The following is a 26,671-nucleotide window of genomic DNA, read 5'->3' on the forward strand; positions in this document are numbered from 1 at the left end:
CACAGTATACTTGATAAATCAAAACTCTTTAGTGCTTAGTATTTTGTTCACAAAACTAAAGGTTCTGATTTTTACAATTAGATGCCATCTGCTAATTTCAACTGCTTCTCAATGAGAAAATAAAATGAATAATGTAGTTTACAAATATAATTTTACTTCATTTGGAATATATCCACATTTGTATGTTGCCATGTGTGCCAAGCAACCTCTAAAACAGCCACCAATGATTTCCTCATCCTGGTATCCGTGCCCTTGCGTATCCCTTTCCCCTTGAGTGGGCTAGATTTACTGATTCACTACTAACGAATGAAATATTCAATTACAAAAACAAAAAAACAAAAAAAACACTTGACTTCCATCTTTAGCATACTTTTGCTCACTTACTCTGAGAAAAGCCAGATGCCACGTTGTGAACTGCCTATGGAAGTGGCCCAGGTGCTAAGGAACTGACGGTGGTCTCTAGCCAACAGCCAGCAAAGAACTGAGGCACTCAGTCCAACATCTTGCAAGGAAATGTATCCTGCCAACAACCACATGAATAAGCCTAGAAGCAGCAGATCCTTACCTAGTTGAGCCTTCATAGTTGACCACAGCCCTGCTCCAAGTTTGACTACAATCTCCTAAGAAACCTTGAGCCAGAGGCACCCATCAAAGCCGCACCATATTCCTAACCCTCAGAAACTGTGAGATAAAAAGCCACTAAGTTTTAAGGTAATTTGTTAGTGGTAATAGATAACTAATATACTATGCAACTTTATTACCTAATTATAACCTAAGCATTCACTTTCATTTAGCATACTGTATTTTTTTTTTTTAAGGTTTATTCATTTTTCAGAGACAGAGACAGAGCGGGAGGTGGGGAGGGGCAGAGAGAGAGGGAGACACAGTATCTGAACCAGGCTCCAGGCTCTGAGCTGTCAGCACAGAGCCCAACACGGGGCTCAAACTCACAGACTGTGAGATCATGACCTGAGCTGAAGTCGGACACTTAACCACCCAGGCACCGCTTAGTATACTGTATTTATTAAGCTCATCATAGAAAGTGTTAATTAATGATTTAGTATAAACCAAAAATAAAGGAAAGTATCTTAAAATTAGCCAAACCTATGTTGTTTGCCCATAGGCTTTTTTTTCATCATCAAGGGCTATTTCTTCCCTTTACAATAGGAGGCAGTAATGCACAAGAAATATTCAATGGCCCCCAGTACAGGAAGTTGTAATTAATAAGACACTGCCAAGGAAGCAAAATTCTCTGGCCATTCACACCCTTTTATTCATTTTTTTATAAGGAGATTGAAGCTTTGCATTGTAACTGGGAGTTAAAAAAGCCACCTGCAATGCAAACACTTGGAACAAAGACTAAAATTTCATAGTAAGGGGGAAAAATGTTTGATTAACTCTAAATGCAGAAAAAATGATGAAAATAGGTTTATCTTACATTTAAGAAAATTTGGATTATTATTCAACTGTGTGCCAATTCTTATGGAAAAAGACCTGTGAACATTTGACTTTGGTCATAAAATCATACGGGCCATCTTTGCAAAACTACTTAAAGCCTTCAGTAACGCTTCCAAGAATCTCCCTTGCCTTTAATATTCAAGTAATTGTTTTCTTCAGCATCCTTGCAATTTATTAATTCCCTCACCAAACACTTACTGAATGTGTGTGGCTACTGTAATAGGTGCTAGGTAATTAGCAGTGAACATAAACCAAAATTCCTTCCTTTAGAGAGCCCTTATTATAAGCAGAATACCTGGTTTGCATCATTATCATTAGTAATTTACAATACCAACAACCAGTTAAGAATGACAGTGAGCCCCACAAACAAAATAATCTAAATAGGCAAAGAAAGAAACACACAGGTAATGAAGATATTTGCATTAGAAGTCCTTCAATGAGTATTTTGTGTTGGGATGACCTACGCACTTCTACACAACTCAGAGCTTCAGGGAAGGGATTCCTATAACTAAAAATGTAAAGTGTATTAAATTTTTCTAAAATCTCAATTTCTAAAACCATGGTTTCATGATTTCAAGGCCAAATAACCTATCTACAAATCTAGCTGGATCATAAACAATAATGCTCTAGAAACTGTAACAATAGAATGTACAGACTGAAATGGAAATTTCTCTTCTAAATGATTTACTAAATGCTACACTACTTGTATAGTTTAATTCATGCTACATCTGTCCTCTACTTTCTTAGCTGGTTCTTCATCCCTCTCCGAAGCCTGTGCTCCTCACCTAATTTCTCTTCATATTCACTTCCTACAAGATGGAAGTTAAATTCCTTTCACAGACAACTGAAATCTATTTCTAGATGAGCTTTGGTCTCACAGTTATATGCCCATCCCTCATCTTCAACTGCAAGTGACTGCTGCCATTTCACACAATCTCAAGAAAATTTTACCTTTCAGTTATAATTCCCTTTTTCTCCGTGGTATCAAGAGTTTTCCAACCTCACAGGCAAGTATCATGTTTGAGATTTCTCTCTCCCTTAGCAGCTAGAGCTATTCTGTTAACAAGTAATACAACAGAAAGGCTTTGAAGCTTCAGAGACTAATAGGAGTTCAAATGCATGCTCAGCCAATTTTTAAAAATGCACAACCTTGGGCAAATCATTTAACCTCTCTGTGTCCTGGCTCACATCAGAGGTCTGTTGTGAGGATAAAATTATATAATGAGATCTAGAAACTAACTAGCATTTCTTCTGACAACCAAAACAAAACCCAGATGGCAAGTGTAGGTTCCAAGAAAAACAAACAAAAAGTGATTTTAAATATAATGCAAACTATAATGTTGCTTAATTCTAAGCAACTTAATAATGAATATATATAATCCATTTGTTATCTGATACTTGGAACATTCTCCCCTTGGGTGGCACAGGTTTAGGGCAAGATTTACATTGCCTTGTCTACAATTTCAACCCCACTGTGTGAGTACTGTGAGCACTATTTATATAATCATAATACTGTAAATGCAGAATTTTTGCTTTTCAGTATTTAGAATTATCTGATAAAGGACAGAAACTAATCACACCTATAGAACAGAATGTAAATATTTTCATTCTTGACAATGTAAAAGAAACGGTATAGCAAAAGAAGCCAGGATATAGAGTAAAAGGATACTGTGTCCCTGTCTAAGGAAAAGATTCTATCTAAACTATCTGAGAGATTTATGTAAAACGGAAAGATCAAAGAATGTGAGCATATTAAAATTTTAAATCAAACTATAAGAATAAAACTTATAAAAAGTAAGAAGATACTTTAATCAGTTGTATCCACTCAATAAAAAATCCAACTCTACACAGTATTTAGAGTTGGGTGGGCAGCTATCAGAAAAATTAAAAAGAAAGACGGTTAGAAATCTCTGGAGAGTTCTCTGGAGAGCAGGCTAGGAGAAGGAAGACTGTTTATTTTCTGGTCTAAATACTGCTTTAAAAATAACAATAGTCCTTTTTTAGGTGGTAAAGATAGAAGTCTTCCATGAACACTATCATATGTTTAAGTGAAAGCAACATACTTTTAAAAAATATATGAAAGTACGTATGTATATGTGTTGTTTGTGTACCTTCTTCATATATATAGACATAACAAAAATAAGAATGCATTATATTCTTCTATAATCAGTCTTTTTGACTTAATATGTCAAACATTTTTTTATGTACCATAAATCAATAAGCAGGAAATGGTAAATGGATGGACAATTGAATAGAGACCCCCCCCCCATGTTGATAGTGAATTTTTTGGTAATGATATTATCTTTATTTTCATCTTAATATTGTCTACTTTTGCAAAGAACTGAGCTAACAGCATCGAGCGTGCTTGGGATTCCCTCTCTCCTTTCTCTCTGCCTTTCCCCTGTGTGCTGTCTCTCCCAAATAAATAAATTTTAAAAATTAAAAAAAAAAAAACTTAATTAAAAAGAATCATGTTCTTGGTAGAAAATATAAATGAAGTAGCACAATTCCTGGCATAGAGCTCCCCTCATTCCCCTCACATCATTTCTTCCTTTGAACCATCTCTGGGACACAGTCCCTCCTTCTCCACCTCCACTACCACACCTATTTCAGGAGAGTTCACTCCAGTGCCTCATACCTGAAGTGATTTCAACAGCCTCTCAACCTGACGCTCCAGCTCTAATGACTCACTTATCTAATCTACCCAAGATAAAAATGTAGACCTAATGTTAAACCATCACTTTGTTCATGCCTGATCACTCCCCTACACTCACTTTCCACTGTCCCATATTTCTTCTCATGGTGGTCATTCCATAACCTGGTGTTCCTTTAACTCACAAGCCTTCGGTCCCTTTCCTCCTTGATGTACATAACATATCAGGCTTCAGCCACCTGCCCCTGCCCTATCTTGTGCTCTCCCAAACTGCTCCATCACTTTTTTGCTGGGAAAACCTAATAACCCATCTTTCAAACTTCAGCTCCACTTCCATCTTCCCCACAAAGTTTGCTCAGGTAATTTCATCTTTCTTCCTATAACTCCTACTTACCTCAGTCAGAACCACACAGCTTAGTACCATAAGCTTTTTGTGTCAGTCTTATCTCTCCAAATGGAACATAAATGCTTAGAAAGCAAGCTTGTGTCTTAATGCTTGTTCTGTCTCCCCTAGCACATAAGGCATATTTATCAGATAAAGAAACAAGCATGGATTACTTTAGTTTCACAATAATAGGTTTATTAATCTGATGTCAACTCAAACCATTAATAATTACTTCTCAAGAGACTGTGAAATGGTAGGTAAAGTGCAAGAGACATTAATTACAAGGTTACTAAGAAAATAGGTATCCCTTATTAACATGGTACTTTCATACTATCCCATATCATAAATGCATTTTTAGCTACCCAGGTAGAGCTGATCAGAAAAGGTAGCCACGTTATGCTTCCAAATGGCATAAATCTTTATTTATACCACTGATGTATAGGCCCTTTAAGATATACAAAGAACTTACTCTCCTTAGGAGTTACTGATATACAGTTTAGCTTCCTAAACAGGGATCATAACCCTCATAGTGCCTGACAGAATGGCTTTTACACAGTAGGAAGCAAATGGGAAACATACAGTTAACTCCTATCAAAATACTTTAAAATTCTCAACAAATGTTTTAAAATAGTCAGTGGATACCAAAAAATGGCTGGTACTTACACATCTCCAGGAAAGTCATTGTGTATCAATTTCCCATTTGCTATTATCTTAATAGCTATTATCGAAATTGAAATACTTCGGTCAGAAATAACTATAATATAAATGCAGGGTTGCAGGGAAATTGGAAATCATCAATGACTCATACAAACAAACATTAAATGTTAGGAACTCAAAAATCTTGATCACTCATTCAAATAGTAACTAAGTACCTATTCTGTGCCAGACTCCAGGCTGGCTCACATGGTACCATCCCTTGCTTTCACAGGATGAGGAAACCAAGACCCAAAAGAATAGAATTATTTATGCAATCACAGAGAAAATTCAGTGGCAAAGCAGGGTAAAAGCCTACTCATAATTCATCAGTTTTTGTTACAAACCACACTAATATATCTTGCTACTTTTAACATTTTCAAGTAACACATATTTTGATTAAAACATAGATTCATATCAGAAAAACCTACTAATCTAAAAATTAAATCCACAAAAATAACAGTTTAGACTTGCAAAACAGTTACAAAAAGCTAAAGACTAAGACTTGTGGTAAATGTGAGGCCTCGATCTAAACATCATTTTATTACTATATAGCACTTTTGACTTCTAATGTCATGATTAAAAAATTAATTATGAAAAAATAACAGATTCACACAGTGTAACGTCTTAAGTCCCTCCTGCCTTCTATATAGCTTGCTGGAACGTAGTTCCACCTTGTCCCCACTAAGTCACTGTATTCTAGGTGTGGCACAATTTTGAACCAGCTTGCTTACCTGCAGATACCAGGACAACAGCTGTAAATAAACTCATCTCTTCATCACTAAGTTGGAGGGCATTTAGCTTCTCACTAAATTCAAACATAGAGTTTAGCAGATCCCCTGCTCCCATTGAGTGTAAATCATCGACACTATATTTCTTTCCACTTAAAAAGGTGACAGTACGCTCCTTTGCATCAAATAATGATGCAAACCGTACCATTAAAACCTGGAAAAAGAAAAAGACTTAAGTGTATTTGAAGGAGTACTAAGAAGTAATTCAGTATTCAAGTCAGTTAAGAAACATCCTACATATGGGGTGCCTGGGTGGCTCAGTTGGTTAAGCATCCATCTTTGGCTCAGGTCATGATCTCACAGTTCGTGGGTTCGAAGCCCACATCGGGCCCTGTGCTGACAGCTCAGAGCCTGGAGCCTGCTTTGGATTCTGTGTCTCCCTCTCTCTCTGCCCCTCCCCAGCTCGCACTCTGTCTCTCTCTTTCTCAGAAATAAACAAACGTTAAAAAATAATTTTTTTTAATTAAAAAAACAGCCTACATATAAAAGAAGGTTGTAAAAGAAAAACCTAGCTTATTTTTACCCAAAACCATTTCCTTAAGGCAAATTCTCTACCAAAGCAATAAATATCTGAAGAAGCACATCAAAAAAATTCCAGCCACTAGTGGCAAAACACTTCAGTCCTGTGATACTCTGAAACTCTATTAGTAAAAATTCTGAAATGCAAATACAAAATTAAAGTAGGCAATAATGCCAAGCAATCTGAAACTGGGCTTTGGCCAAAGGCATTAAACTTTTTAAACTACCAAGTATATCACATGGTACCTAAATCATAAGTAAAAAGAACAATATTTTAATGCAACACTTGGGGACATCAAAACACCAAATGCAGCCAAGGCAAATGTAGCAGATACACTCTAATTAGACTATTTCAAGAAACCATAACCCAAAGAGACAATACACAAAACTATAACAGAAGTGTTCCAGACACCAAGTCGTAATTCAAACCCAAAACAAATCAGTCAACAACTGCTTACCTACAGCACTCCCTCCCCTCCCCTATAGTAAATGGTGGCATCTATGCCACATACTTCTCTCAAAACCAGAGGAATACTGAACAAATACCTCCCCTTTGCAAATCCCCCAAAGACCTGTTTTACTCAAGACAATCCAAAAGAGAATGAACCTTTTATGAAGATGGCTCTAATTCTATTTTTTTAAGTTTTTATTTATTTACTTTGAAAGAGAGAGCAAACAAGCAGGGGAGGGGCAGAGGGAAAGGGGGAGAGAAAGAATCCTAAGCAGGCTTTGCACCATCAGCACGGAGACCAACGTGGTGGGGCTCAAACCCATGAACCGTGAGATCATGACCTGAGCCAAAACCAAGAGACCGGTGTTTAAGCCACTAAGCCACCCAAGCGCCCCAAGACAGCTCTAACTCTAGAATACAGCAATCCCAAAACAAATCACAAGGTGGAAAGAACACTAGTCTTGGAGTCTGGGATCTGTGTTCTGGTCCTATGTTAGGAATTTATTGGTAATCCAAGAAAAATCACTTCACCTCTCTGAGCCACAGTCACCTAACCTCAAAAATGAGTAAACTGAACTTCATCACTGACATCCCTCTAAGATTCAGAGTTTAAATCTTAACTCTAATGTTTTCCAAAAATCCTAACCTAATGGTTTTACTTTTAAACTATACCATAGCTATTTTATTAATGAGTATGGCTCCTCCATTCCAGTCCAGGTGCCCCAGAAAACAGGACCTAAGGCAAAAGTTTATGTGGGGTGTGCACTACCCCATGTGAAAAGAGAACTGAGGAAAAAGGAAGTAAGACTAGGAAGGAAAAAAAGAAAATATCAGAGGATGTATTACTGAGCTGGCCACCACTCAATATCGTTAACAACTGATAGCTCAGTCTTATGGGACCAGCAGGGAAGAGACAAAATATATCCCCTGGGTCTCTTACCCACTAATTAGATTCAGCCCACTAGACACCACCTTCCCACCCACCACTCTACATTTTGGAATAATGCTTAGGGAAGCTCTGAGGAAGTCCTGAGGCTCTTCACACCTCGGCAGCACCGGGAAAGCCCTGAGGAAGACAGGTCAGAGGCATCTAACTCAGCACAAAGAAAGGCACTCTGTCCTACTCCGGTTGGCAACAGTGGCTGCCCTGCACCTGGGCAGAATACATCACAGCAAGAGAAACTGGAGTAGAAAAAGTAGCCACAGATTCTGGATGAGGCGGAGAGGGTATGAAATAGCACGTAAGACATGTTTCACCTATCCCCCAAATATTCTACGGTCTCCTAAAAGAGAAAAACCACATCCTATTTACTCCTTGTATTCTGTGCTGAAACACAGGGCTAGGCTCGGAGTAGGTATCTAGTAACACTCTGCAGAACCTGCCTGCAGTCCACGCTTGAAAGTAATACTGGATGAAGTCTGTATTCCGGGAATACAGAGCAGTTTTATCTCAAGTCCTAAGAAACTCTGTATTTATCTCATCTCTTCCCAAGATCCTGAGATTGTTATTCTTTTGTTGGCACCTTCAGCCTCTACACTATAAATACTTATTTACAGAAGAATGAAAATGTCCGTGAGAATAAAATACCACCTACACCCTGCATCGATATTCCAGATAAATAAACCTACCTCAAAAGTCCCAGCCTTTAAAAGGTTGACCTGGTCATGCTGAGAGAGATCTCTGAATCCAGGAATACGCTTTGCGAACTCCACAACTTCTTTCACTGCTGGGGTGAAGCTCATTGAAAATTCCTCCCAGATTTCATGCCCAGATTTATGAGGATCCACATATGGAGACTTACTCATTGGACAAACCTAGTATGCACAAAACAGAAAACTTCTTCAATTGTGAGAGGTGGTAAAGAAACTTCAAAAGTAGCATCTCAATCTTTGGAAACCCCAATTTGAAAAGAACTCTCAGACACAGGTGCTATCTACGAATATTAACATTTTCTCTTCTTGCTACTTGCCTTATGTGAGAAAGCCTCATGGCAACCTGGTTTAAGTACCAATTAACTTATCATAAAAGAGGCAGCCTAAGCTATTTCAAAAAACCTGTTGCACAGGTTTAAAACTTTATTTTGTAACACTGCTGCCACCTTATGCTGGTTTTATGATTTTCAAACAAATTCACACATACTTGATTGTCAATCCTATTCATTAGTGATAGCAGATAATATAATTACCATTTCTTAGATGAGGAAATGAGACTCTAAGCGGTTTAATGATTTATCCGAATACAGCTAGAAGTCACAGGCCTAGAACCCAAGCCCAACATTTACTTAATATTTCAAACTCACTTTTTTCTAAATCACACAATTACAATGTTACAATTTCCAAGAAGGGAAAATAATGAGATGCTTCACTTTTTTAAAAAGGTCATTGACCATTTATTTCATAAACACTGGTATGACTACTGGCCCCCACTTGTTCAACTAGAAAACAATGATGAGAGATACAAAGGGTACCTTCTAAATAAGGATTGGTGAGGAAAAACTGGGAAGCCAAAGAGAAGAACACTAAAAAGATTATGATGGGAATGCAAGCTAGTGCAGCCATTCTGGAAAACAGTATGGAGATTCCTCAAAAAACTAAAAATAGGGGGCACCTGGGTGGCTCAGTCGGTTAAGCGTCCGACTTCAGCCAGGTCACGATCTCGCGCTCCGTGAGTTCGAGCCCCGCGTCGGGCTCTGGGCTGATGGCTCAGAGCCTGGAGCCTGTTTCCGATTCTGTGTCTCCCTCTCTCTCTGCCCCTCCCCCATTCATGCTCTGTCTCTCTCTGTCCCAAAAATAAATAAACGTTGAAAAAAAAAAAAATTAAAAAAAATAAAAACCTAAAAATAGAACTACCCTACGACCCAGCAATTGCACTACTAGGCGTTTATCCAAGGGATACAGGTGTGCTGTTTCGAAGGGACACATGCACCCCCATGTTTATAGCAGCACTATCAACAATAGCCAAAGTATGCAAAGAGCCCAAATGTCCATTGATGGATGAATGGATAAAGAAGATGTGGTATATATATATACAACGGAGTATTACTCTGCAATCAAAAAGAATAAAATCTTGCCATTTGCAACTACGTGGATGGAACTGGAGGGTATTATGCTAAGTGAAGTTAGTCCGAGAAAGACAAAAATCATATGACTTCACTCATATGAGGACTTTAAGAGACAAAACAGATGAACATAAGGGAAGGGAAACAAAAATAATATAAAAACAGGGAGGGGGACAAAACAGAAGAGACTCATAGAGAACAAACTGAGGGTTACGGGAGGGATTGTGGGAGGGGGGATGGGCTAAACAGGTAAAAGGCACTAAGGAATCTACTGAAATCATTGTTGCACTATATGGTAACTAATTTGGATGTAAATTTAAAAAAAATAAAATGAGATAAAATTTAAAACATAGGAAAAAATAAATAAAATAAAAAGATTATGAAATTCACTGCATACTCTATTAGTAACATCAGCCTTTAAATTTTTGCTAAATCCATAGGCAATACAGGAATGGGATGATTCTATAACCATGGAGAACACCACAAAATTAGAACCTAAATGCTTACAGATGTTTCCCTCATAAGGCAGCCCGTAAGTCTAATAAAATATAAGGTCACTTTTAAGATCCATGGAATCAAATACTTGCAAGTGACAAGAAAATTCTACCAAAAGAATTGGGGTAGAGTCAGCTATTTTGAAAATGAAAAAAGAAGACTTTAATTACCTGGATAGAAAATACCAAGCCTATATCAAAGGACCTAATGGTTTAAACTGGAAATGGTGTGGTACTTCTGTTTTTGATGAAATTTTGGCTGAATATAAATACTGTACTTTCATGTAAACTGTTGTATTTTATTAAAATAAAAAAAAACTTGAATTTTATAAATAACATTAAATCATCTCCTAAATAACACTAACTCATTTCCTAAGATAAAGTCTGAGAAAATCCATAGAAACCAGTGTATTAAATTAAAATATTCCTAAATTTTCAAACAGTAAAACACCTATCCATGTCCTATACTCAAAACTTTTTGCACTATAATGGTTAAAGAAAACTTCTTCCCTAAAAATCAAAGGATTACTGGGGCACCTAGATGGCTCAGTCGGTTAAGTGTCCGACTTCAGCTCAGGTCATGATCTCGCAGTTTGTGAGTTTGAGCCCCACATCGGGCTCCGTGCAGCTCAGAGCCTGGAGCCTGCTTTGAATTCTTTGTCTCCTTCTCTCTCTTTCCACCCCTCCCCTGCTCATGCTCTGTCTCTCTCTCCCTCTCAAAAATGAATAAACTTAGAAGAAAAAAATTTTTTTGAATAATAAAAAAAAAAAATGAAATCAAAGGATTACTAACTTTAGCAAGCTAAATTGATCTGCCCTTTGAGAAAATCCCAAAGCTAGTAGGGTAGTGATTAATCAGAATACTTAAATTTTGAAAGGTATTTCTAAGAATTAAAGGAACAATTCTAAGGGCACCTGGGTGGCTCAGTCGGTTGAGCTTCTGACTTTGGCTCAGGTCATGATCTTGAGATCCGGGAGTTCAAGCCTGGAGTTAGGCTCTGTGCTGACAGCTCGGAGCCTGAAGCCTGCTTTGGATTCTGTGTCTCCCTCTCTCTCTGCCCCACCCCTACTCTCTCACTCTCTCTCTCTCTCTCTCTCAAAAATAAATAAACATTAAAAATTAAAAAAAAAAAAAAGGGCCAATTCTACATGACCCACATTTTACATAAAATCCTAATCCCAATCCTCGTATCAATCAAATCACATGCCTGTACCTAGCTCTGTGTGAAATTAGGTCATTCAACAAATGATGTTTATTAGAACTATTTGAACTAAAATACTACACAAAATTGATTGTATAAATCTCAGGTTCTCTGACACCACCCCTGCCCCTCAAGTTGATATATTCCCCCCAAAATAAAAGAAAACCTTCAAAGCTTTCCTTGATGCAAATAGGGCAACAAAAACAAACAAACAAACAAACAAACAAACAGATTTCACTATACCAGATGCATTCTCCCTCCAGTGTTGCACAGGTAACTATTCTTGTTCTCATTCTGAGAAAATCCATCTATCGAAACTCTATCACATACTCGTTGAGTATAAGCATTGGAGAAGTTCATACAATGTCCATTTGCAATACAAATGGCATGCCCATTTGGGTAATGCATTATGTTCCTCCCTTTGTACTGTCCATTGAGGTGCTGTTGGCTCTCACTACATGGAAAATGACTGCTAAGCCCACTGCCACAATGGTCATGATTTAAATTATATTGCTCCATGCTCTTGGGAATCCGTTCTCTCTGAGGCTGCATGGTGTCTGCTGAGTTTTCTCGCTGCTCTTGATTATACATAAAGGTATCCTTGTGCGCTCTGGTCACCATGCCAATCACTTCATCCTTTGCAAAATCAGAAGAGGGAGAAGAGCTTTTGATGTTTTCTTGTTCCAGCTGGGGCTTGGGTCGCAGCTGTTCCTGGGCTGGTAAGGCTGTCTGTTCATGATGTTCTAATGTATCATTCTGCAAATGACCACTGAACTGGCTGTTCATCATGGTCTTCATCGCACTTTGCATTTCAATTAGCATCCTCTGTTTTTCGCGCTTAGGAATACGACCAAACCGAACAGCTATTGAAGAAAAAAATGTTTAAGGTCTATATTCTAAATAAGACCTGTTTATACAAAAGAATAGCACAAAACTGTCTCTAATAGCTATGGCCTCTAGTGATACAAGTAAAGAGTATCTGTATGTCTCTGGCCCAAATCATTCTAAACTTGCTGGTTATGTTTTTGATACACCATAAGAAATAGAGGGGAAATTTTGTCCATTTTTCTCCCAAAACAAAGCTAAGAGAAGATCTATTAGGTCCTGGGTATTTTATAAGCAATCTAAGAAATCTGAAATTAACTAATGAAAATCACATTGAAGCAGTCAGCATTACTATACAGCACCTATTAATAAGGCTGAAGGCTCGGTTTTTAAGAAGGCACATGGGATTCAGCTACCCACAGACATTCATGTTAATGAAACCTAGTAGGTACAAGCATTCCTTGAACACCTGACCTTTGTCAATTCATTCTGTAACCCTATTCTCAAGACCCAACTATTAAATGGTTTGTTCTCCTTTTCCAGCTTCTTAAAAAAGAAAATCTTTAAAAAAAATTTTTTTTAATTAAAAAAACACAATCAAGAGAAAGGCAGTTATTGAAAACTTGGACTTTAATTGAAATCAATAAAATAAATAAAAATTAAATAATGCATCCTCCATTATTTTAGAGGTGAGTCTTAAAATGTGTCGTGTCTCCAACATTCCTATCCCTGAGGAGTAGAACATAAAAGCTTTCTAGTCTAATATTTATACAGAGATAATAAAAATCCAATATATCCACCCGGCAAGAAAGCCTTCCTAATCTAATTGTAGCCTCTGACATTATTGCTATAGTGGACAGTTTTATCGTGTTCAACGCTCTACCTCTACTCCCTCCTTCACAAATGATTGCCATTTTTATTCTTTTGAGGAAATCACAATATCCACCAACTTTGCATTAGTATTTCCAGTAATATAAAAAAAAATTTTAGGCAAATTAAATCCAAAACATCAATTGCTGAAATCCATTACTCACGAAGCTCTTTATTACAAACAGTATTTGTGTAATGTATTAGAGTAACCTAAGGGATTGCTTAAGTGACCCTTCCCTAGATAAATATCAGGTTCATTCTTTGCAATTCTTAATTAATCCTACTAAACTAGTCCCTCGGAAAACCTCATACTCTTCTGTTATGTTACTTAGAACTGAATGAGACTATCCAAACGTGATTTCCCTAAGCATAAGAGTCAAATTTCCCAGTGATGTCATCCACAGAAAATACTAATAATCCTGAAAATTAACTTTTATTTTTTATGGGAATGGATCATGCCAGAATTTAGCAACCACCTCCACTCCAGACCCTACTGTTTCTTTCAATTTTGCATCTCCTTTCAATATATTCAGACCTGTCCCTAAAAGCACATTATCATCTTAGGGCTGAGAAAGTCATAGAGATAATTCACATAGAAAAAATGGGTTCCTCAGAAATGCTAAAAAATCAAGGAGAAAGAGCCAAGGATTCCTATACCAAGAAAAACGAATTCTTTTTTAGGAAAAAAGTATTCAAACTGTATACAAAAAAGTCTTTTATAAGAAGCCCCAAAAAGAGAGCCAAAAGCTGTTTCCAGGGTGATAATGCTAAAATTTGACTTTAATGAATTTGGCATCTTACAAGGTATCAAAATGTGTTTTTCTAAAATCTGCTTCACTCTAAGCACAAGAAGGGCACTGGTAACTGGCCTACAGGTCTGGTTTATGCTGAGGAGTAAAAAGCCTAGCTCCATATGTTTTAAGAAGAGCACTCATTAAAGTGGGAACATACCATCTCTCGACATTCCAACAGACAGACACTTCTTGAAGCGACACTGCTGACATCTGTTTCTATTCATTCTCATTATAGAACAGTTTTCATTCTTCAGGCACTTCTTGTACTGGATGTTTTGCTGAATGCTTCTCCGAAAGAAACCCTAAGAACAAAGGAGATGTATTCATTCATTTAAAAACATCCAGATGGGCTCCTTGTAAGCACACCCCCTCACAACTAACAAGCATTTCACTAGCTACCTGGGAAATAATTTGCGCTTAGAACACAGGGGTATAGAACACTGACACACAGAATTTAACTGGATTCTTACTGGTATTAGTAAGCACCTATGCCTACTAGCCCAATAAAACTCTTCTGCTCCTTCCCTTTGGAGAACCTTGGAGCTTGCCAAGCACCTCTTCATGCTGTTACCAGCCCCTGCCACAAACCACATTTTCCAGCCCAAACTTCAATTACATACAAATCCCAAAACTCTTAAAACATGAATGACTGATTTTTAAAGAGTTGACAGAGAAACGTGTTCCACAGGTGTAATTCCCTCACTAGAACCAAGGATTACATTAGTAGAGCTGGGTCTTTCCTGGATCATTACCTGATGACACCAGCAAAGTCTACTTACAAGTGCCGGATATTTCTGGCAACTTGGTAGCAATAGGTAAGTGTGACACCACACCATCCACAGAGCAACTAATGATCCAAGGAAAGACCGTTCCCAGCTCTATGGCTACAAATAACTATCTTTACTACACAAACAGTTTAAGCACATGCTCTGTGATAGGGCTTCCAAGATCTCCAGCTTCATGTTCCCAGGAAGAACAGAAAAGTCAAGAACACAATTACCAAGATTTTAAATTGCAGTTTCCTTGAGTATCATAATTAACCACACATTTCATGAATCTGTTAATTTTGAAACACAACATTTTTACACTTTATTACTTCAATATTATACTTGGATACCAGAATATCTGAACTAGACAAATCTCTAAAAGGGTATGGAACAATTATGTGTATTTATCAAAGATACACAGACTCATTTGCTTGTACTTTTTGTTTCTCTAGCCGTAAAGTGAGAACAATGACTGCTCTACAATTACTTCACATTGTTATAAAAATTTTTAAAACAGTAAAACAGTATTTACAGAATGTTTAAAACAGTGGAAAAATGCTACTTCTATATAAAATACTGACTAGTCTTGTGAAATGACCCAGCCATTAAGGGCTACCAAACTCACAATTCATTCAGAGCCACCCTAGAAAATATATCTTCTTCCATCACGTATATTCATTATCTTGCTCACCCATCATATCTTGCCAAATTGGATTCTTGCTTCTGGCAAGAGCAAATGTCTTGGTCATATTAATTTTTGATACTCAGGAGAAAGAACTGGGCCAGATTTTCAAAAAAGAGGGAAAGATTCCCTGGATATAAGTAGGAGGTATAAACTATCTCACTTGGAATTAGCTGACACTCTAACCAAGAAATATTCACTTGAACTTAAAAATGAGGTTCCCCAAGTAATCAATTTATATTCAAGATTCTTTTAGTCATTTGGCATTACTTCTCAAGATACCACATTTTTACAAGTATTGTAGGAGTTATTCCCAACCGCTAATATCTGACCTATCAGAATGTCATCATATTTGAGGAGACCTATTCAAAGCTTGGTTTAAACTCAGTTCCAACAAGCAGTGCCTTGTCTGTTTTGCTCCCTATTTCCCCACCACCTGGAACAGTGCCTGATGCATTAGAGAATACACAATTTGTGCACTCGGTTTCATACCCTAAGTGAAAGAGCAAATTTATTTTGATCAAAATCCTAAAGAAAAAAGAAATACTTTTACTGCTGAATATATTTTTCAAAACAAGTTATGTTCATATACTACCTAAAATGCTTAAAACTGTAAGAGTAGCTGCTGACTTCTCATCATCCCAGGTTATCAACTGTGGAAACTGACAAACCTAACTCCAATTTCTTTATTCCCAGAATCAGTAGCTTACCTTACAGCCTTCACAAGCATGAACTCCATAGTGGAATCCTGATGCCACATCCCCACAGACTTTACACAGTAGAACCATGCCACTAAATTCTAAGACACAAACAGATATAAAAGTATAAAGCTGGAAGAAAAACTTCAACCGTTTGCTTTCTTTCCAACTGATTCCAGTTTATTTTATTCAATTTGTAAGTACTTTAAAAAGATACAAAATCTACTTTTATAATGCAAAAATATCTTTACGCTAAATTACCAAAAGAAATCTTAGTGTTCTTTTAAATCACAGTTTATGGGGGGCACCTAGCTCAGTCGGTTAAGCATCCCGCTCTTGGTTTCAGCTCAGGTCATGATCTCACAGTTCATGAGATGGAGCCCCGTGTCAGCTTCTGCCTCTGATAGTGTGGAGCCTGCTTAGGATTCTCTCTCCTCCCCTCTCTGCCTCTCCCCCACTTGCTCTGTCTCAAAATAAATAAATAAAATTTAAATAAAACACAATTTATGGGACTGCCAGAAATATCTGAGAGCTGGCTTTTTCCTTTCCTGATGATTTTAAGCATACACTGAAATTTTGTTAAGGGTAGAGTTACTTTTACACCATATATGCAACCAGAACTAAAAACAATTCTCCTCAGTAAGAATTAAAAAGTCATACAAAAAAGTCAATTAGCAGAAGGCGCAAACAGATGTCTCCACAGGCTGCTGTACAATACTAAGTTCGATTCACCTTACAGGCACCATTCCTCCCCTATATCAGCCAGTCTTACCTCCACACTCACTCAGGGGTCCAAATTCCACCACTCATTTGGTTATCCCAATGCTGCTTTGTTTTCTAATTCCAAATGTTCCTAGCTCCAACTTCATGAAAGCAAACCCCTTCCTACAACAAGTACTCTGTTCTAGAAACCGGATTCAGTACCAAGAGTCCAGAAGAAAGGCAACTGTGAAAATGTGGTAAAAGGAGCTACCCTCGAGGAAACACAGGCAGAGTGCATAACCACGTACCTTGTTCTGTGTCAAGAACAAATTATGACAGCCCTAGGCTGTAACGTTTAAAATCATCACTGATTTCTTCTCTAACTACTAAACTATGATTACCTAAAAGAGGGTGAAATTACACTCAAATGAAAAACTGATCAAATAAGCCCAACCTGCAATTAATGGCACCAACCCTTGAAAACTAAAGTCACTTACTTGTCACTCCACTGTGACTCTTTGTCATCCCCGGTGCACTCGACTTGGTTGTTTTCATAGAACAATCTATTCGATCATTCTTCAGGATGCCTTCAATACTGGAGAGATCACCATTTTTGGGATTTCCGTTGTTATCAGAATTAGAGCTATTCGGAGAAGATGGGACAGAAGAGGAGGAGGACTGGAAACTGTTCTCAGAACCCTCACTGTGACAAGAGGCAGGGCTAGAGGCTGAGCTGGAAGAACTGATATAGGCAATCACACCTCCTAGAAAAAGATGGGAGAATTCAGATTAATTAGATACACAATGTTTTCTCCTTTTTGAAATCTGAACAGTAAAATCACTAACCTTAGAAACAGGTTGCTGACTAAATGTCAGTTGACCCAAAAAGGAGAAAGTAACTTATTTCCTTATTACCTACTATTAATTCTTCCTGTTTCCACAAAGTTCAAAGAACATATCACTTCCACGGATTCAAAAAATGGAAAGGCTCTCACTGGCTTAGTTATTCTGAACACAGAAAGATCTGAACCTAAAGCTTTTCATTTTCCAGTTTTTTTTCTAAAAGGAATGAAAAACCTTCCTGAGTGACTACACAGGTGAGGTGAACAATCTGTTTCATCCATGAAGAAATCTATTTCTGGTCCTCTCTTTGCCTCCTTCATTATACCTTTATGTGACACAACCCTAGAAACAATGACTTCAGCATTTGCCTCCCCCAGCACTTGGCTAAAACATAGGTTAACCAAAAACAGATGTAATACTTGGAACTCCAGATAATTTATGTCAAAATGGGAAACTTTTCATACTTTTGCTACCAGAATCTTTGTTTTGATGCTGAAGACTTCTACCACTATCCACTGATCACCAGTTCCACGCTCTCCCTTCTCCACCTGTTTCTGCTACTAGATTTGCAGACACACTTACCTGTAAACAGCTCTTAAGGAATCCAGACTCGCCACTTGTTCTTCTGACTCGCTACTTACAACAAATGTTAAAGAGGCTGAAAGAATGCATGCTATAAGAGAATAACATTAAGGCTGATGCTAATTCTCTCTCCACAGAGCTACTCTCAAAATACCATTCACAACTTCACCAATATAACCTCCACAACCCCTGTGAAAACTGGCCTTGCCCGCTTAGAGACTGTAAACCTCCCACGTTAAGAAATAAGATTTAAAATTCTTTTTAGGGTATAATTTCAAACATCTTCCTTCAAAGATGCAAAGTGCTGCAAAAGTAATCTCATAGCCAAATACATTATTTTTCCAAGTTGCAGGCCAAACAACTAATTCTTATCTCTTCTGCCAAGATCTGTGGTTTCTTTTCCTCTTTCCTCTATCATCAACAAACATTTGTGGGCTTTTTCATTGTGATATAAAGGTAAAATTATCTCTTCTATCACTGTCTTGAACTCTTAAACAAACCTACTGTTTACCTGTTTCCATCTCTTTCTCACCTAGACCATAAGCATCTAGGTGCAGGTATACAGTGTCTCTTAATTCTCTATACATGCTTTACAGGTAATAAGCCTGCCATAGATATTTTTAAGACCTACTTCTCTGCCTTTCTGAAGCCCACATTTAATAACATGGACAGATCCCAAACAGCATAAAGCATTACTAGGAATCATAAGCAAAACAAGGCATTTCTGACAACAATCTAACTATACAGAGTAATAAGTGGAGAGTTCTACACAGTACCTAAGTAACAACTGCAATTTAAGTACTCACTCTGAAATAAAAACCTTCTCTGAGATGTGATTCCCCGATCTTTTTATTTTTAGATAACAGCCACACTTTATAAGTCAAAACACACACACACACACACACACACACACACACACACACACACACACACACACACACACACAATATGCTGAGGCCAAACCAATTCCAAAGACAAAGACATTTCCATCTACAGAAAATTTAAAAATGGGCAGAGGAATATTGAGTCACTTTTAGTCTGTAGTGTTGAAATAAGGTACCAGACGTGTAGTTAAGTACCAATTAAACATACCCAGAATGGGAAGCTCCTGAGAAGTAAAGCAAAACCATTACTCTTAGGGATTTTGGTCACAACCCGAAAGAGAAGTTAAAATGGCACCTACTATGCCAGGAAAAACAGAAGAGTTTACTATACACAAATGCAACTAAATGTACTTGAATTTTAAAGACAAAAATATAAATAATGTGGAGAATTCCATCCACTTTTCCATTCACTAAGCACATGCCTGCCATGAGTCTTGAAGTTGGAGGAGTGACTGTTCTTTCTAGACTAACCCACCTCCCAGATGTTCTCTTGGCATGTGCTTATCTTTCCAGAGCGAACCCAGAGCTTTATGATTACTATTAGAGCTGCAATGTGTTCCCCACCTATAAACCAGTCATTCTCAAAGTGTGATCCCTGGATGAAGGGCTTCAGCATCACCTACAAATCTGTTAGAAATCCAAGTTCTCATGTCCCACTCCAGATCTACTCGATCAGAAACTTTAATCACCCTCTTGGTGATACTGATACACAATAAAGCTGTTACACAGTAAAACTGGGACTGTCACAAGCCAATGTCTTTACCTGTGCTCAATGGAAGAAAATACAACCAAGGGTAATCTTAGTAAGAGAAATTTCATCTACTGCTAATTTTGAAAGCTCCTAAGAAACCAAATATAAAGGAGGAAGGCTTCCTAACTCTGAGTTTATTCTCATAAACTCATATGTAAAATATGTATCATCAGAACAACCTGGTGCTTTTTCAAAATACATGTTTCCAAGGCCCTGCAGAAACTAGAGAAGACCCCTCAGGAATGAGCATTTTTAATTTTTAACAAGTTCCCTAGGTAATTTGTTTCAATGTTGAAGTTTAGGAATAGCTACAATCACTGAATTAAAGCACAAATTGGTTCATAGTTTTTAAAGTTGATGTTTTCATTGACATAACTGCCTAAATACCCTTAATACATTGTGAATCCAGAGAGAAACAATTTTAACTTGGAAAGCTAGCAAATGTCGTATTACTGGGTAAAACCATGTTTTCATAAAACTTTAGAAGTTCATATCCGAAATTCCAAGTGTTAGCAAACTGCTACTTTTTTCACGTGTGTACACCCAGAATTGAATCCAAAGGAAAATATTAGTCTTCAATAAATTCCCAGAGGAAGGTCTCACAGCTATTTGTCTCATTTAAAGTACTACCACTTTAGGTGGTAAATTCACTTCCTTACATCTAAAGATGACGCAAGATGAGAAACTAATAGTTTTCCTTAAAGTAAGACTTTCTTGGGACCAGCATTTGAGAGAGCCATGTATGTTCACAAGGTCTTCTGACTACCTCACCTTAGAAATAAATTTGCAGAAATCAGAGCTATCCCTAATGGCTGGGCAATGGAAGGAATTAAAGCACTGACTGGGAAGGTATTAACTACACAAAATGCACCTTCCTTTCAAAACCTCCAAAATCAAACCTAAGAAAAATTACTGAGCTAGTATCAGTCCAGTTAATATCCAATTCCTATCTTTAGGGAGTTTAACAATCATTTATGACAAGCATTTGTGCCAGGCACCATGGTATCAAAGATGACCCATCTAGAAGCAGCTACATTCTCCTAGCAAGACCCTCGACACTGATTTAGCTGTCTTAGCATCTACTCTTGCTACCAGACACCAACCTACTGTCCAGATGGTTAGTAACCCAAATGGGTTACATTTTAATTTCCAAGAGAGTAATACTAATCTAATACTTCCTCAGCCTAATGAAGGGAAGTGAAAACTACAAGTCACAAAGTACCTACCAAATGCCAAGAATAAAATGACACAATTTCATGTCACATTTCAACCTCACAAGAATTAACTTCCATCATCCCATTTTTCACATGAGGAACTTAGAACTCAGAGAGGTTTAACATAAATACAGCTGCTAAGTGGCAGAGCCAGGAGTAGAGACCCAGGCCAGAATACAGACTATCATTTCTTACTGTGAAGACCTGAGCAAGCAAGTCACTTTCGTTCTCTCTAAATCTGAGTTACCTTCTATATAAATGGGCATATCTGCCAGCTTTATTACAAGATTAAAATGAAGTGTAGTGTTCATACAAGGTGATTATTAAAGTGGTTTTTACACATAAGGTTTTTGATGATAATGCAAGAAAGGTAAAATCCCCGAACCAGCAAGTCCCAACACTTCCAGAAACAGGCAGAATGTACTTCTTAGATGCCTCAAGCTAAAATTAGCTGAGACAGTCTTCTCTATTTTTAGCTGGGGAAAAAAAAAAAAAAAAAAAAATCCCTGGAGCTGAGCCAGGTTCCCAGGCAAGGGCTTACCCAGTGGTCAACTTCAGACAAGCTAGAAGTCAATATCTAATTTTATACTGCTGGGAAGCACTTACTGTTGGCCATATATTGGGGTTTTCTTACCCCAATTCTAGGCTTGCCCATCACCAAAACCCTCCCACTCCCACTGCCCACCATCCTGGAAAGTATGCTTGAGTTCAACTCATGACTGTGCCTTGTGACTTAGAATGAAACCATCAAGAAGTTTTGGTTTTCTCATTTTAAAAGTAGGTTACTAACAATTTCTACTCACAGGATGGTAAAATAGATCTAATTGAAGCACTAAACTTCCCATTGTGTCCTGAGTGTCAGGGCTCCAGAGAACAGCATGGTCCCTTCCCTAAAAAGCCCTGTAGACCAACTGAAGAAAGAGCTGTGTTAACCATTCATTCCAGTGCAATGCGAGAGCACTGTTTCATATAAATTACTGTGAACCACTGAGGATCACACAAGAGTACTACAGAAGGCAAAGATCAAGAGGGGCAAACAAAGCTAGGGGACAATAAGTAGGGTCTTGAAACACATGCAAATTATTAAATGACGTACCATGTAAAGAGATTTAAGAAAACAAAAAATGGGTGACTGAAAAATCGAATCTTATTTTGCAAAACTGTATTTTGGTCTCCATGCAAATTGCTAGGGTGGGGGGCACTAGTGTAATCTAGTGTCTGGCGAAAAAACAGATTGACCAGCAAAAAGATTAAAAGACAGGAATAATGAAATTAGGAGGCTCTACTGCCACCCATCCTTTTCCACCAGCGATGACCCTCTACCATTACAAACCAAGTGGATCCATCTCCTTCACCCCCAAGAGGACAGGACCACCAAGTTGTGCATATACCATCAAATGCTATGTGGACGTAAAGCTAATAAGGCATAAAGTAGCTTGTGCTCCCCAAGTGGACTTTCTGGATTCAAAATCTGGCTCCATCACTTGCCTGGATAAGTTAATTAACTACAATCGACTTAGCCCTTCATCTTCAAATGGTGACAACAGTACCTTCATAAAATTAACATGAGGTGTCAAAGTAGTAACATCTGTAAAGGACCTGGCACATAGTATGTACTTGACATTTACTGGTGATTATTATTTTACCATCATACTGAAGAGTTCAATCAGAAGTGTTCAAAGAAAACTAACCCTCCCTATCCTTTCTTCTTTAATTCTGAATGTGGTATATGGACCCAGTGGTTTCCCTGTAGGTTATTTCTACACTGCCTTCAGAATCCCTTAACTCCGTTGACTAGTCAAGCAACCTCCTACTTCCGAGTCTTCCCATGATCTTGGTTTTTCTCTCTCCAAGTGACTTCTTTCCCATTACCTCTCTCTGACATTTTCTTTCTAACTTAGGAGAAATACAGATTTGTAAAAACAAGAATGAACCATGTGGGAATGTTTTCCTAATTCTTAAAATGTGAGTTACAGCCAAGGTTATGAAGTTTGTGCAGTGAGTTATTTAAAGAACCTGGTATACTCAACTCAGGATCTGTGACAAAAATGTATGGAGTCAATTTCTGCCACTTCACTATTTCACATCTACATTAGTCATGGATAAGACAGAGACACAGTATGTTATGAATTATAGGACAGTTAGATGAAATGGTCACTAGTTGAATGTGTATTGTACTCATACGATCATGTCAAAAAGGGATGGGTCAGAGGTGTGCCACACAGCACTCGATTTGGCTCAGCCCTGGTCAACATTTACAACCTGAAGGGAGTTAAAGGGAAAGCTTATCAATTCTCCCTCTAACAGATACATGGCAGAAATTGTTAGTATACTGGATAATACCTTGAGAAAGGTTGAACATGAAGCCAAAAGGAACAAGAGAAAATAAGGTCACTGCAAATTCCTCAACTTCAGGTCAATTATCTGCACAACGGAGGAAACTTAGCTTCAAAACAGTTCGCGTGAAAAGGTTCTAGTTTACTGCAAGGTTACTGTGAGTCAGCAAAGCGAATAAGCCACAAAAGCTCAGCCTGCCAGAGAATTCATTTGCAGCAGAATCCAAAACTCGGAACTTGGTAACGTTCCAACCGTTTCCGCAGGAGGCTATTCACTACTGGGTGCTACAGCCCAAAGGGCAACAAGGGTGATGATCAAAACAACACAGAGCAAGGACCAAATAATGAGAACTGAAAACGGAACGAGTGGGGTGGTATGTTGACTGGGGTGGTTGGTATGTTCAACAGTCACCCAAAGGAAGTTTTATTATTTGTAGCTCTGCAAGGCAAGATTAAAATCAGTGATACTGTTCCAGGAAGGTTCAAACCAGACAAAAACTTTCTAGTCACCTGAGCTAGCCCACCTTTATGAGGCTGCAAAGCTGGAAAAATTCATTCAGGCTAAAGGCTGGCTTAAAAGAAGTTCAATCTGGTAATTTCTAAATTCTTATCAAGCAAAAGCTGAATTCCATGAGAGTTACCCAATTTTTAAAAAATATCCTCAAAAGGTAAGCAGACTCAGAGGTAATTAAAACACTTTATTTTTACTGTTGGTGGAAAACTCAAAACACGTCAGTCTTCGAGGCAGGGGTTTTAGCGCACATAATAACTTAAAAAATATAAACTGGCTTCTTCTGTAACCTCACCGGCTTCAGGTGTGAGGGTCATCATTGAGGGCAGACAGAAGGCCAGAAGGAAATACGGTATTGTTCTCTGGCGTTGTAACAGGAAATGTAACCAAAATACTGATAAAGCCAAATTCTGTTTCTCAGGTTCAAGAAAGGTCGACAACCAATGCGTTTAAAAAAATTAACTGAAATAAACAATGACCAGCCTTTCATAAAGTCTGGGACTCACTTAGGGTTATCACCTGAGTCATCCTGACCCTACGTGATCTGAATGATTAGCTATGGGTGTGATCTATAGGCTCCCAGCCCTAGGGGATCTTCGAGACATTTTTATGACTTAGGGTGTGTAAGATAGGTCACGTCCTAGAGCAAACCATTTTTCTTGGAAATAGTGAAGCAGCACCACAAGAGCGAGTGCCGTTCCAAGTGCACGGCGTTGCTCGACATCGAAGCACCTCAGAGCTCTTTTAAGGCGTCTCGCGTTGGGAAGCACGAAGCCTTCCCCGAGGAACCTTTCTCGGCCAACGGTGCGCCCTGACCCCGCACTTCTTCCTCAGCATCCGCAAGGTCTGCTGCGGGTGCGTCTGCCCGGCCGCGGCTCCGCGCGTCGGGGTCACCTCCCCGACGCGAAAGCGGCAGCGGGGGCACTGCGGCGTCCGCGCCCGCCTCGGGACCGCCCGGGCGCGAGGTTCACCGCACGCGCACGCGCGGCCTCCTCCGCAGTGTGCAACCCCGCGGGGGAGGAGGGAATCGCGGCCACGTCACAGCCCGGAGGGTTCCAAGGGGGCGGGGCCTCCCGGAAGGCTGCGGCACTCCCCGCCGGCGCGCGCGCGCACCCGCCCCCACGTGTCCCTGCGGCCCCGGGGAATGTGGGTCACCGAGCCGAGCGGCCTCACGTGTCCCCGCCCGCCGCCGCCGCCTCAGCGCCCATTATGTAATGCCGCGTCACGCGCCCGCCCAGCCAACCGGCGCCCGCGCGCCGCCGAACGTAAACACAGCGCGCACGTGGCTCGCGCGGCCGGGCCATGTGAGGGGGGGGCCGGGCCGGCGCCGCCGGGCCGCGCTGCGGCGTTGCAGGGAGCTAGGAGGGCGGCCGTGGAGCGGCCCCGGGGGCGACGCGGGAACCGGGCGCGAGCCAGTACGCACCGCGCAGCAGCCCACCCTACCAGCCCTGGGGCCACCCCCTGCCGCCGCCCCGCGAAGTGCCCCAGCGGGCTCCGGTCGCCCCTTCCGCCGTGCCCCCAACCTCCGCAGTCCTGCTCTTACCCGCATTCACCTCCATGGTGCCCTCCGGGAGGGGACAGAAGCTGCCCGCTTCCCGCAGAGGTGGCAGCGCCGCCTCCGCCTCAGCGCCGCGCCGCCCCGGGCTGGAGGCAGCGGTGGTCGCGGAGCCCCCTCATGGGCAGGGCGGTCGGGACGCCCGGAACCCGGGCCCCGCGGCCGGAGAGCGGGCTGCAGTGAGAAAGGGCGGCGGCGGCCGGCGAGCGGCGCTCCTCGCGGAGTCCCTGACAACAAAAGCGGCGGCGCGGCGGCTTCCTGCAGCCAGCGCACCGCGGCGGCGAGGGCGGCTGACGGGGAGGGCAGCTGCGACCATGTGACCCGCGCACACACCCCCTCCCTCCGCCCGCCCCTCTGCCGGCCGCAGCGGCGACTCCGCCCCCTCGCTGCCGCCTGCTCTCGCCTTCCCTCGTTTCTCGCTTCTTTCCTTCGTCCCCCTGCCCCCCTTCCCCATTCCCCCCCCCAAATCCTTTCTCTTCTTTCCCCTCTTCCCTCTCCTCCAGGCTGACCTTCCCGCCACGGATTGGGAGCACCCCCCGTCACGTCCCCCTCCTAACCCCCCACATGACACCTCGGGTCACCTCCGATTGCTACCAAGGACCGCCCCGAGGCGCGGAACAGACCGGCCTTTCCGGACCCGGGGCCTCACCTCCCTACAGGTCCCGCTCTCTCACCCGACAGCCCGTTAAACGCTGGAGTCTTTGAGGGTAGATCCCATTTTTCTTCACTCTGCACCCCCTGGGTTATTTCTTCCAATCGCATGGCTTAAATGGACCTGTGTTCTGAGGATTGCCAGATTTACACTTCAAACCGAGACCTCTCTGAGCTCCAGATTTCTACTTTCAGCAGCCCATTTGATTATGCCAGCTTGATGTTCCTTAAGCATCTTAAATTTAAGGTGTGGACAGGTGTATGCATGTGTCAGAACTCAATGAATGCACACTTATGATTT

The 26,671-nt window shown here is 40.1% G+C and overlaps 1 protein-coding gene across 2 annotated transcripts in view; it reads right to left on the reverse strand.

Annotated features, from left to right (window-relative positions):
- Positions 1-25,846, reverse strand: part of NR1D2 (nuclear receptor subfamily 1 group D member 2) — a 34,595-nt gene extending 8,749 nt beyond the window's left edge. For both annotated transcript variants that reach the window (XR_007155520.1, XM_047874356.1), the window contains exons 1-7: positions 25,708-25,846; positions 17,541-17,807; positions 16,354-16,442; positions 14,352-14,496; positions 11,949-12,568; positions 8,580-8,765; positions 5,924-6,134 (exon numbers count right to left, since the gene is read on the reverse strand). Coding sequence is in view for 1 of the 2 variants with exons in the window: in XM_047874356.1 (XP_047730312.1) it covers positions 5,924-6,134; positions 8,580-8,765; positions 11,949-12,568; positions 14,352-14,496; positions 16,354-16,442; positions 17,541-17,807; positions 25,708-25,723 (1,534 nt within the window). In the remaining variant the exon portion in view is untranslated. The remainder of the gene's footprint in view (positions 1-5,923; positions 6,135-8,579; positions 8,766-11,948; positions 12,569-14,351; positions 14,497-16,353; positions 16,443-17,540; positions 17,808-25,707) is intronic.
- Between the last annotated feature and the right edge of the window lie 825 nt (positions 25,847-26,671).

The sequence above is a fragment of the Prionailurus viverrinus genome, chromosome C2, assembly GCF_022837055.1.
Source record: "Prionailurus viverrinus isolate Anna chromosome C2, UM_Priviv_1.0, whole genome shotgun sequence".
NCBI classification, from domain to species: Eukaryota; Metazoa; Chordata; class Mammalia; order Carnivora; family Felidae; genus Prionailurus; species Prionailurus viverrinus.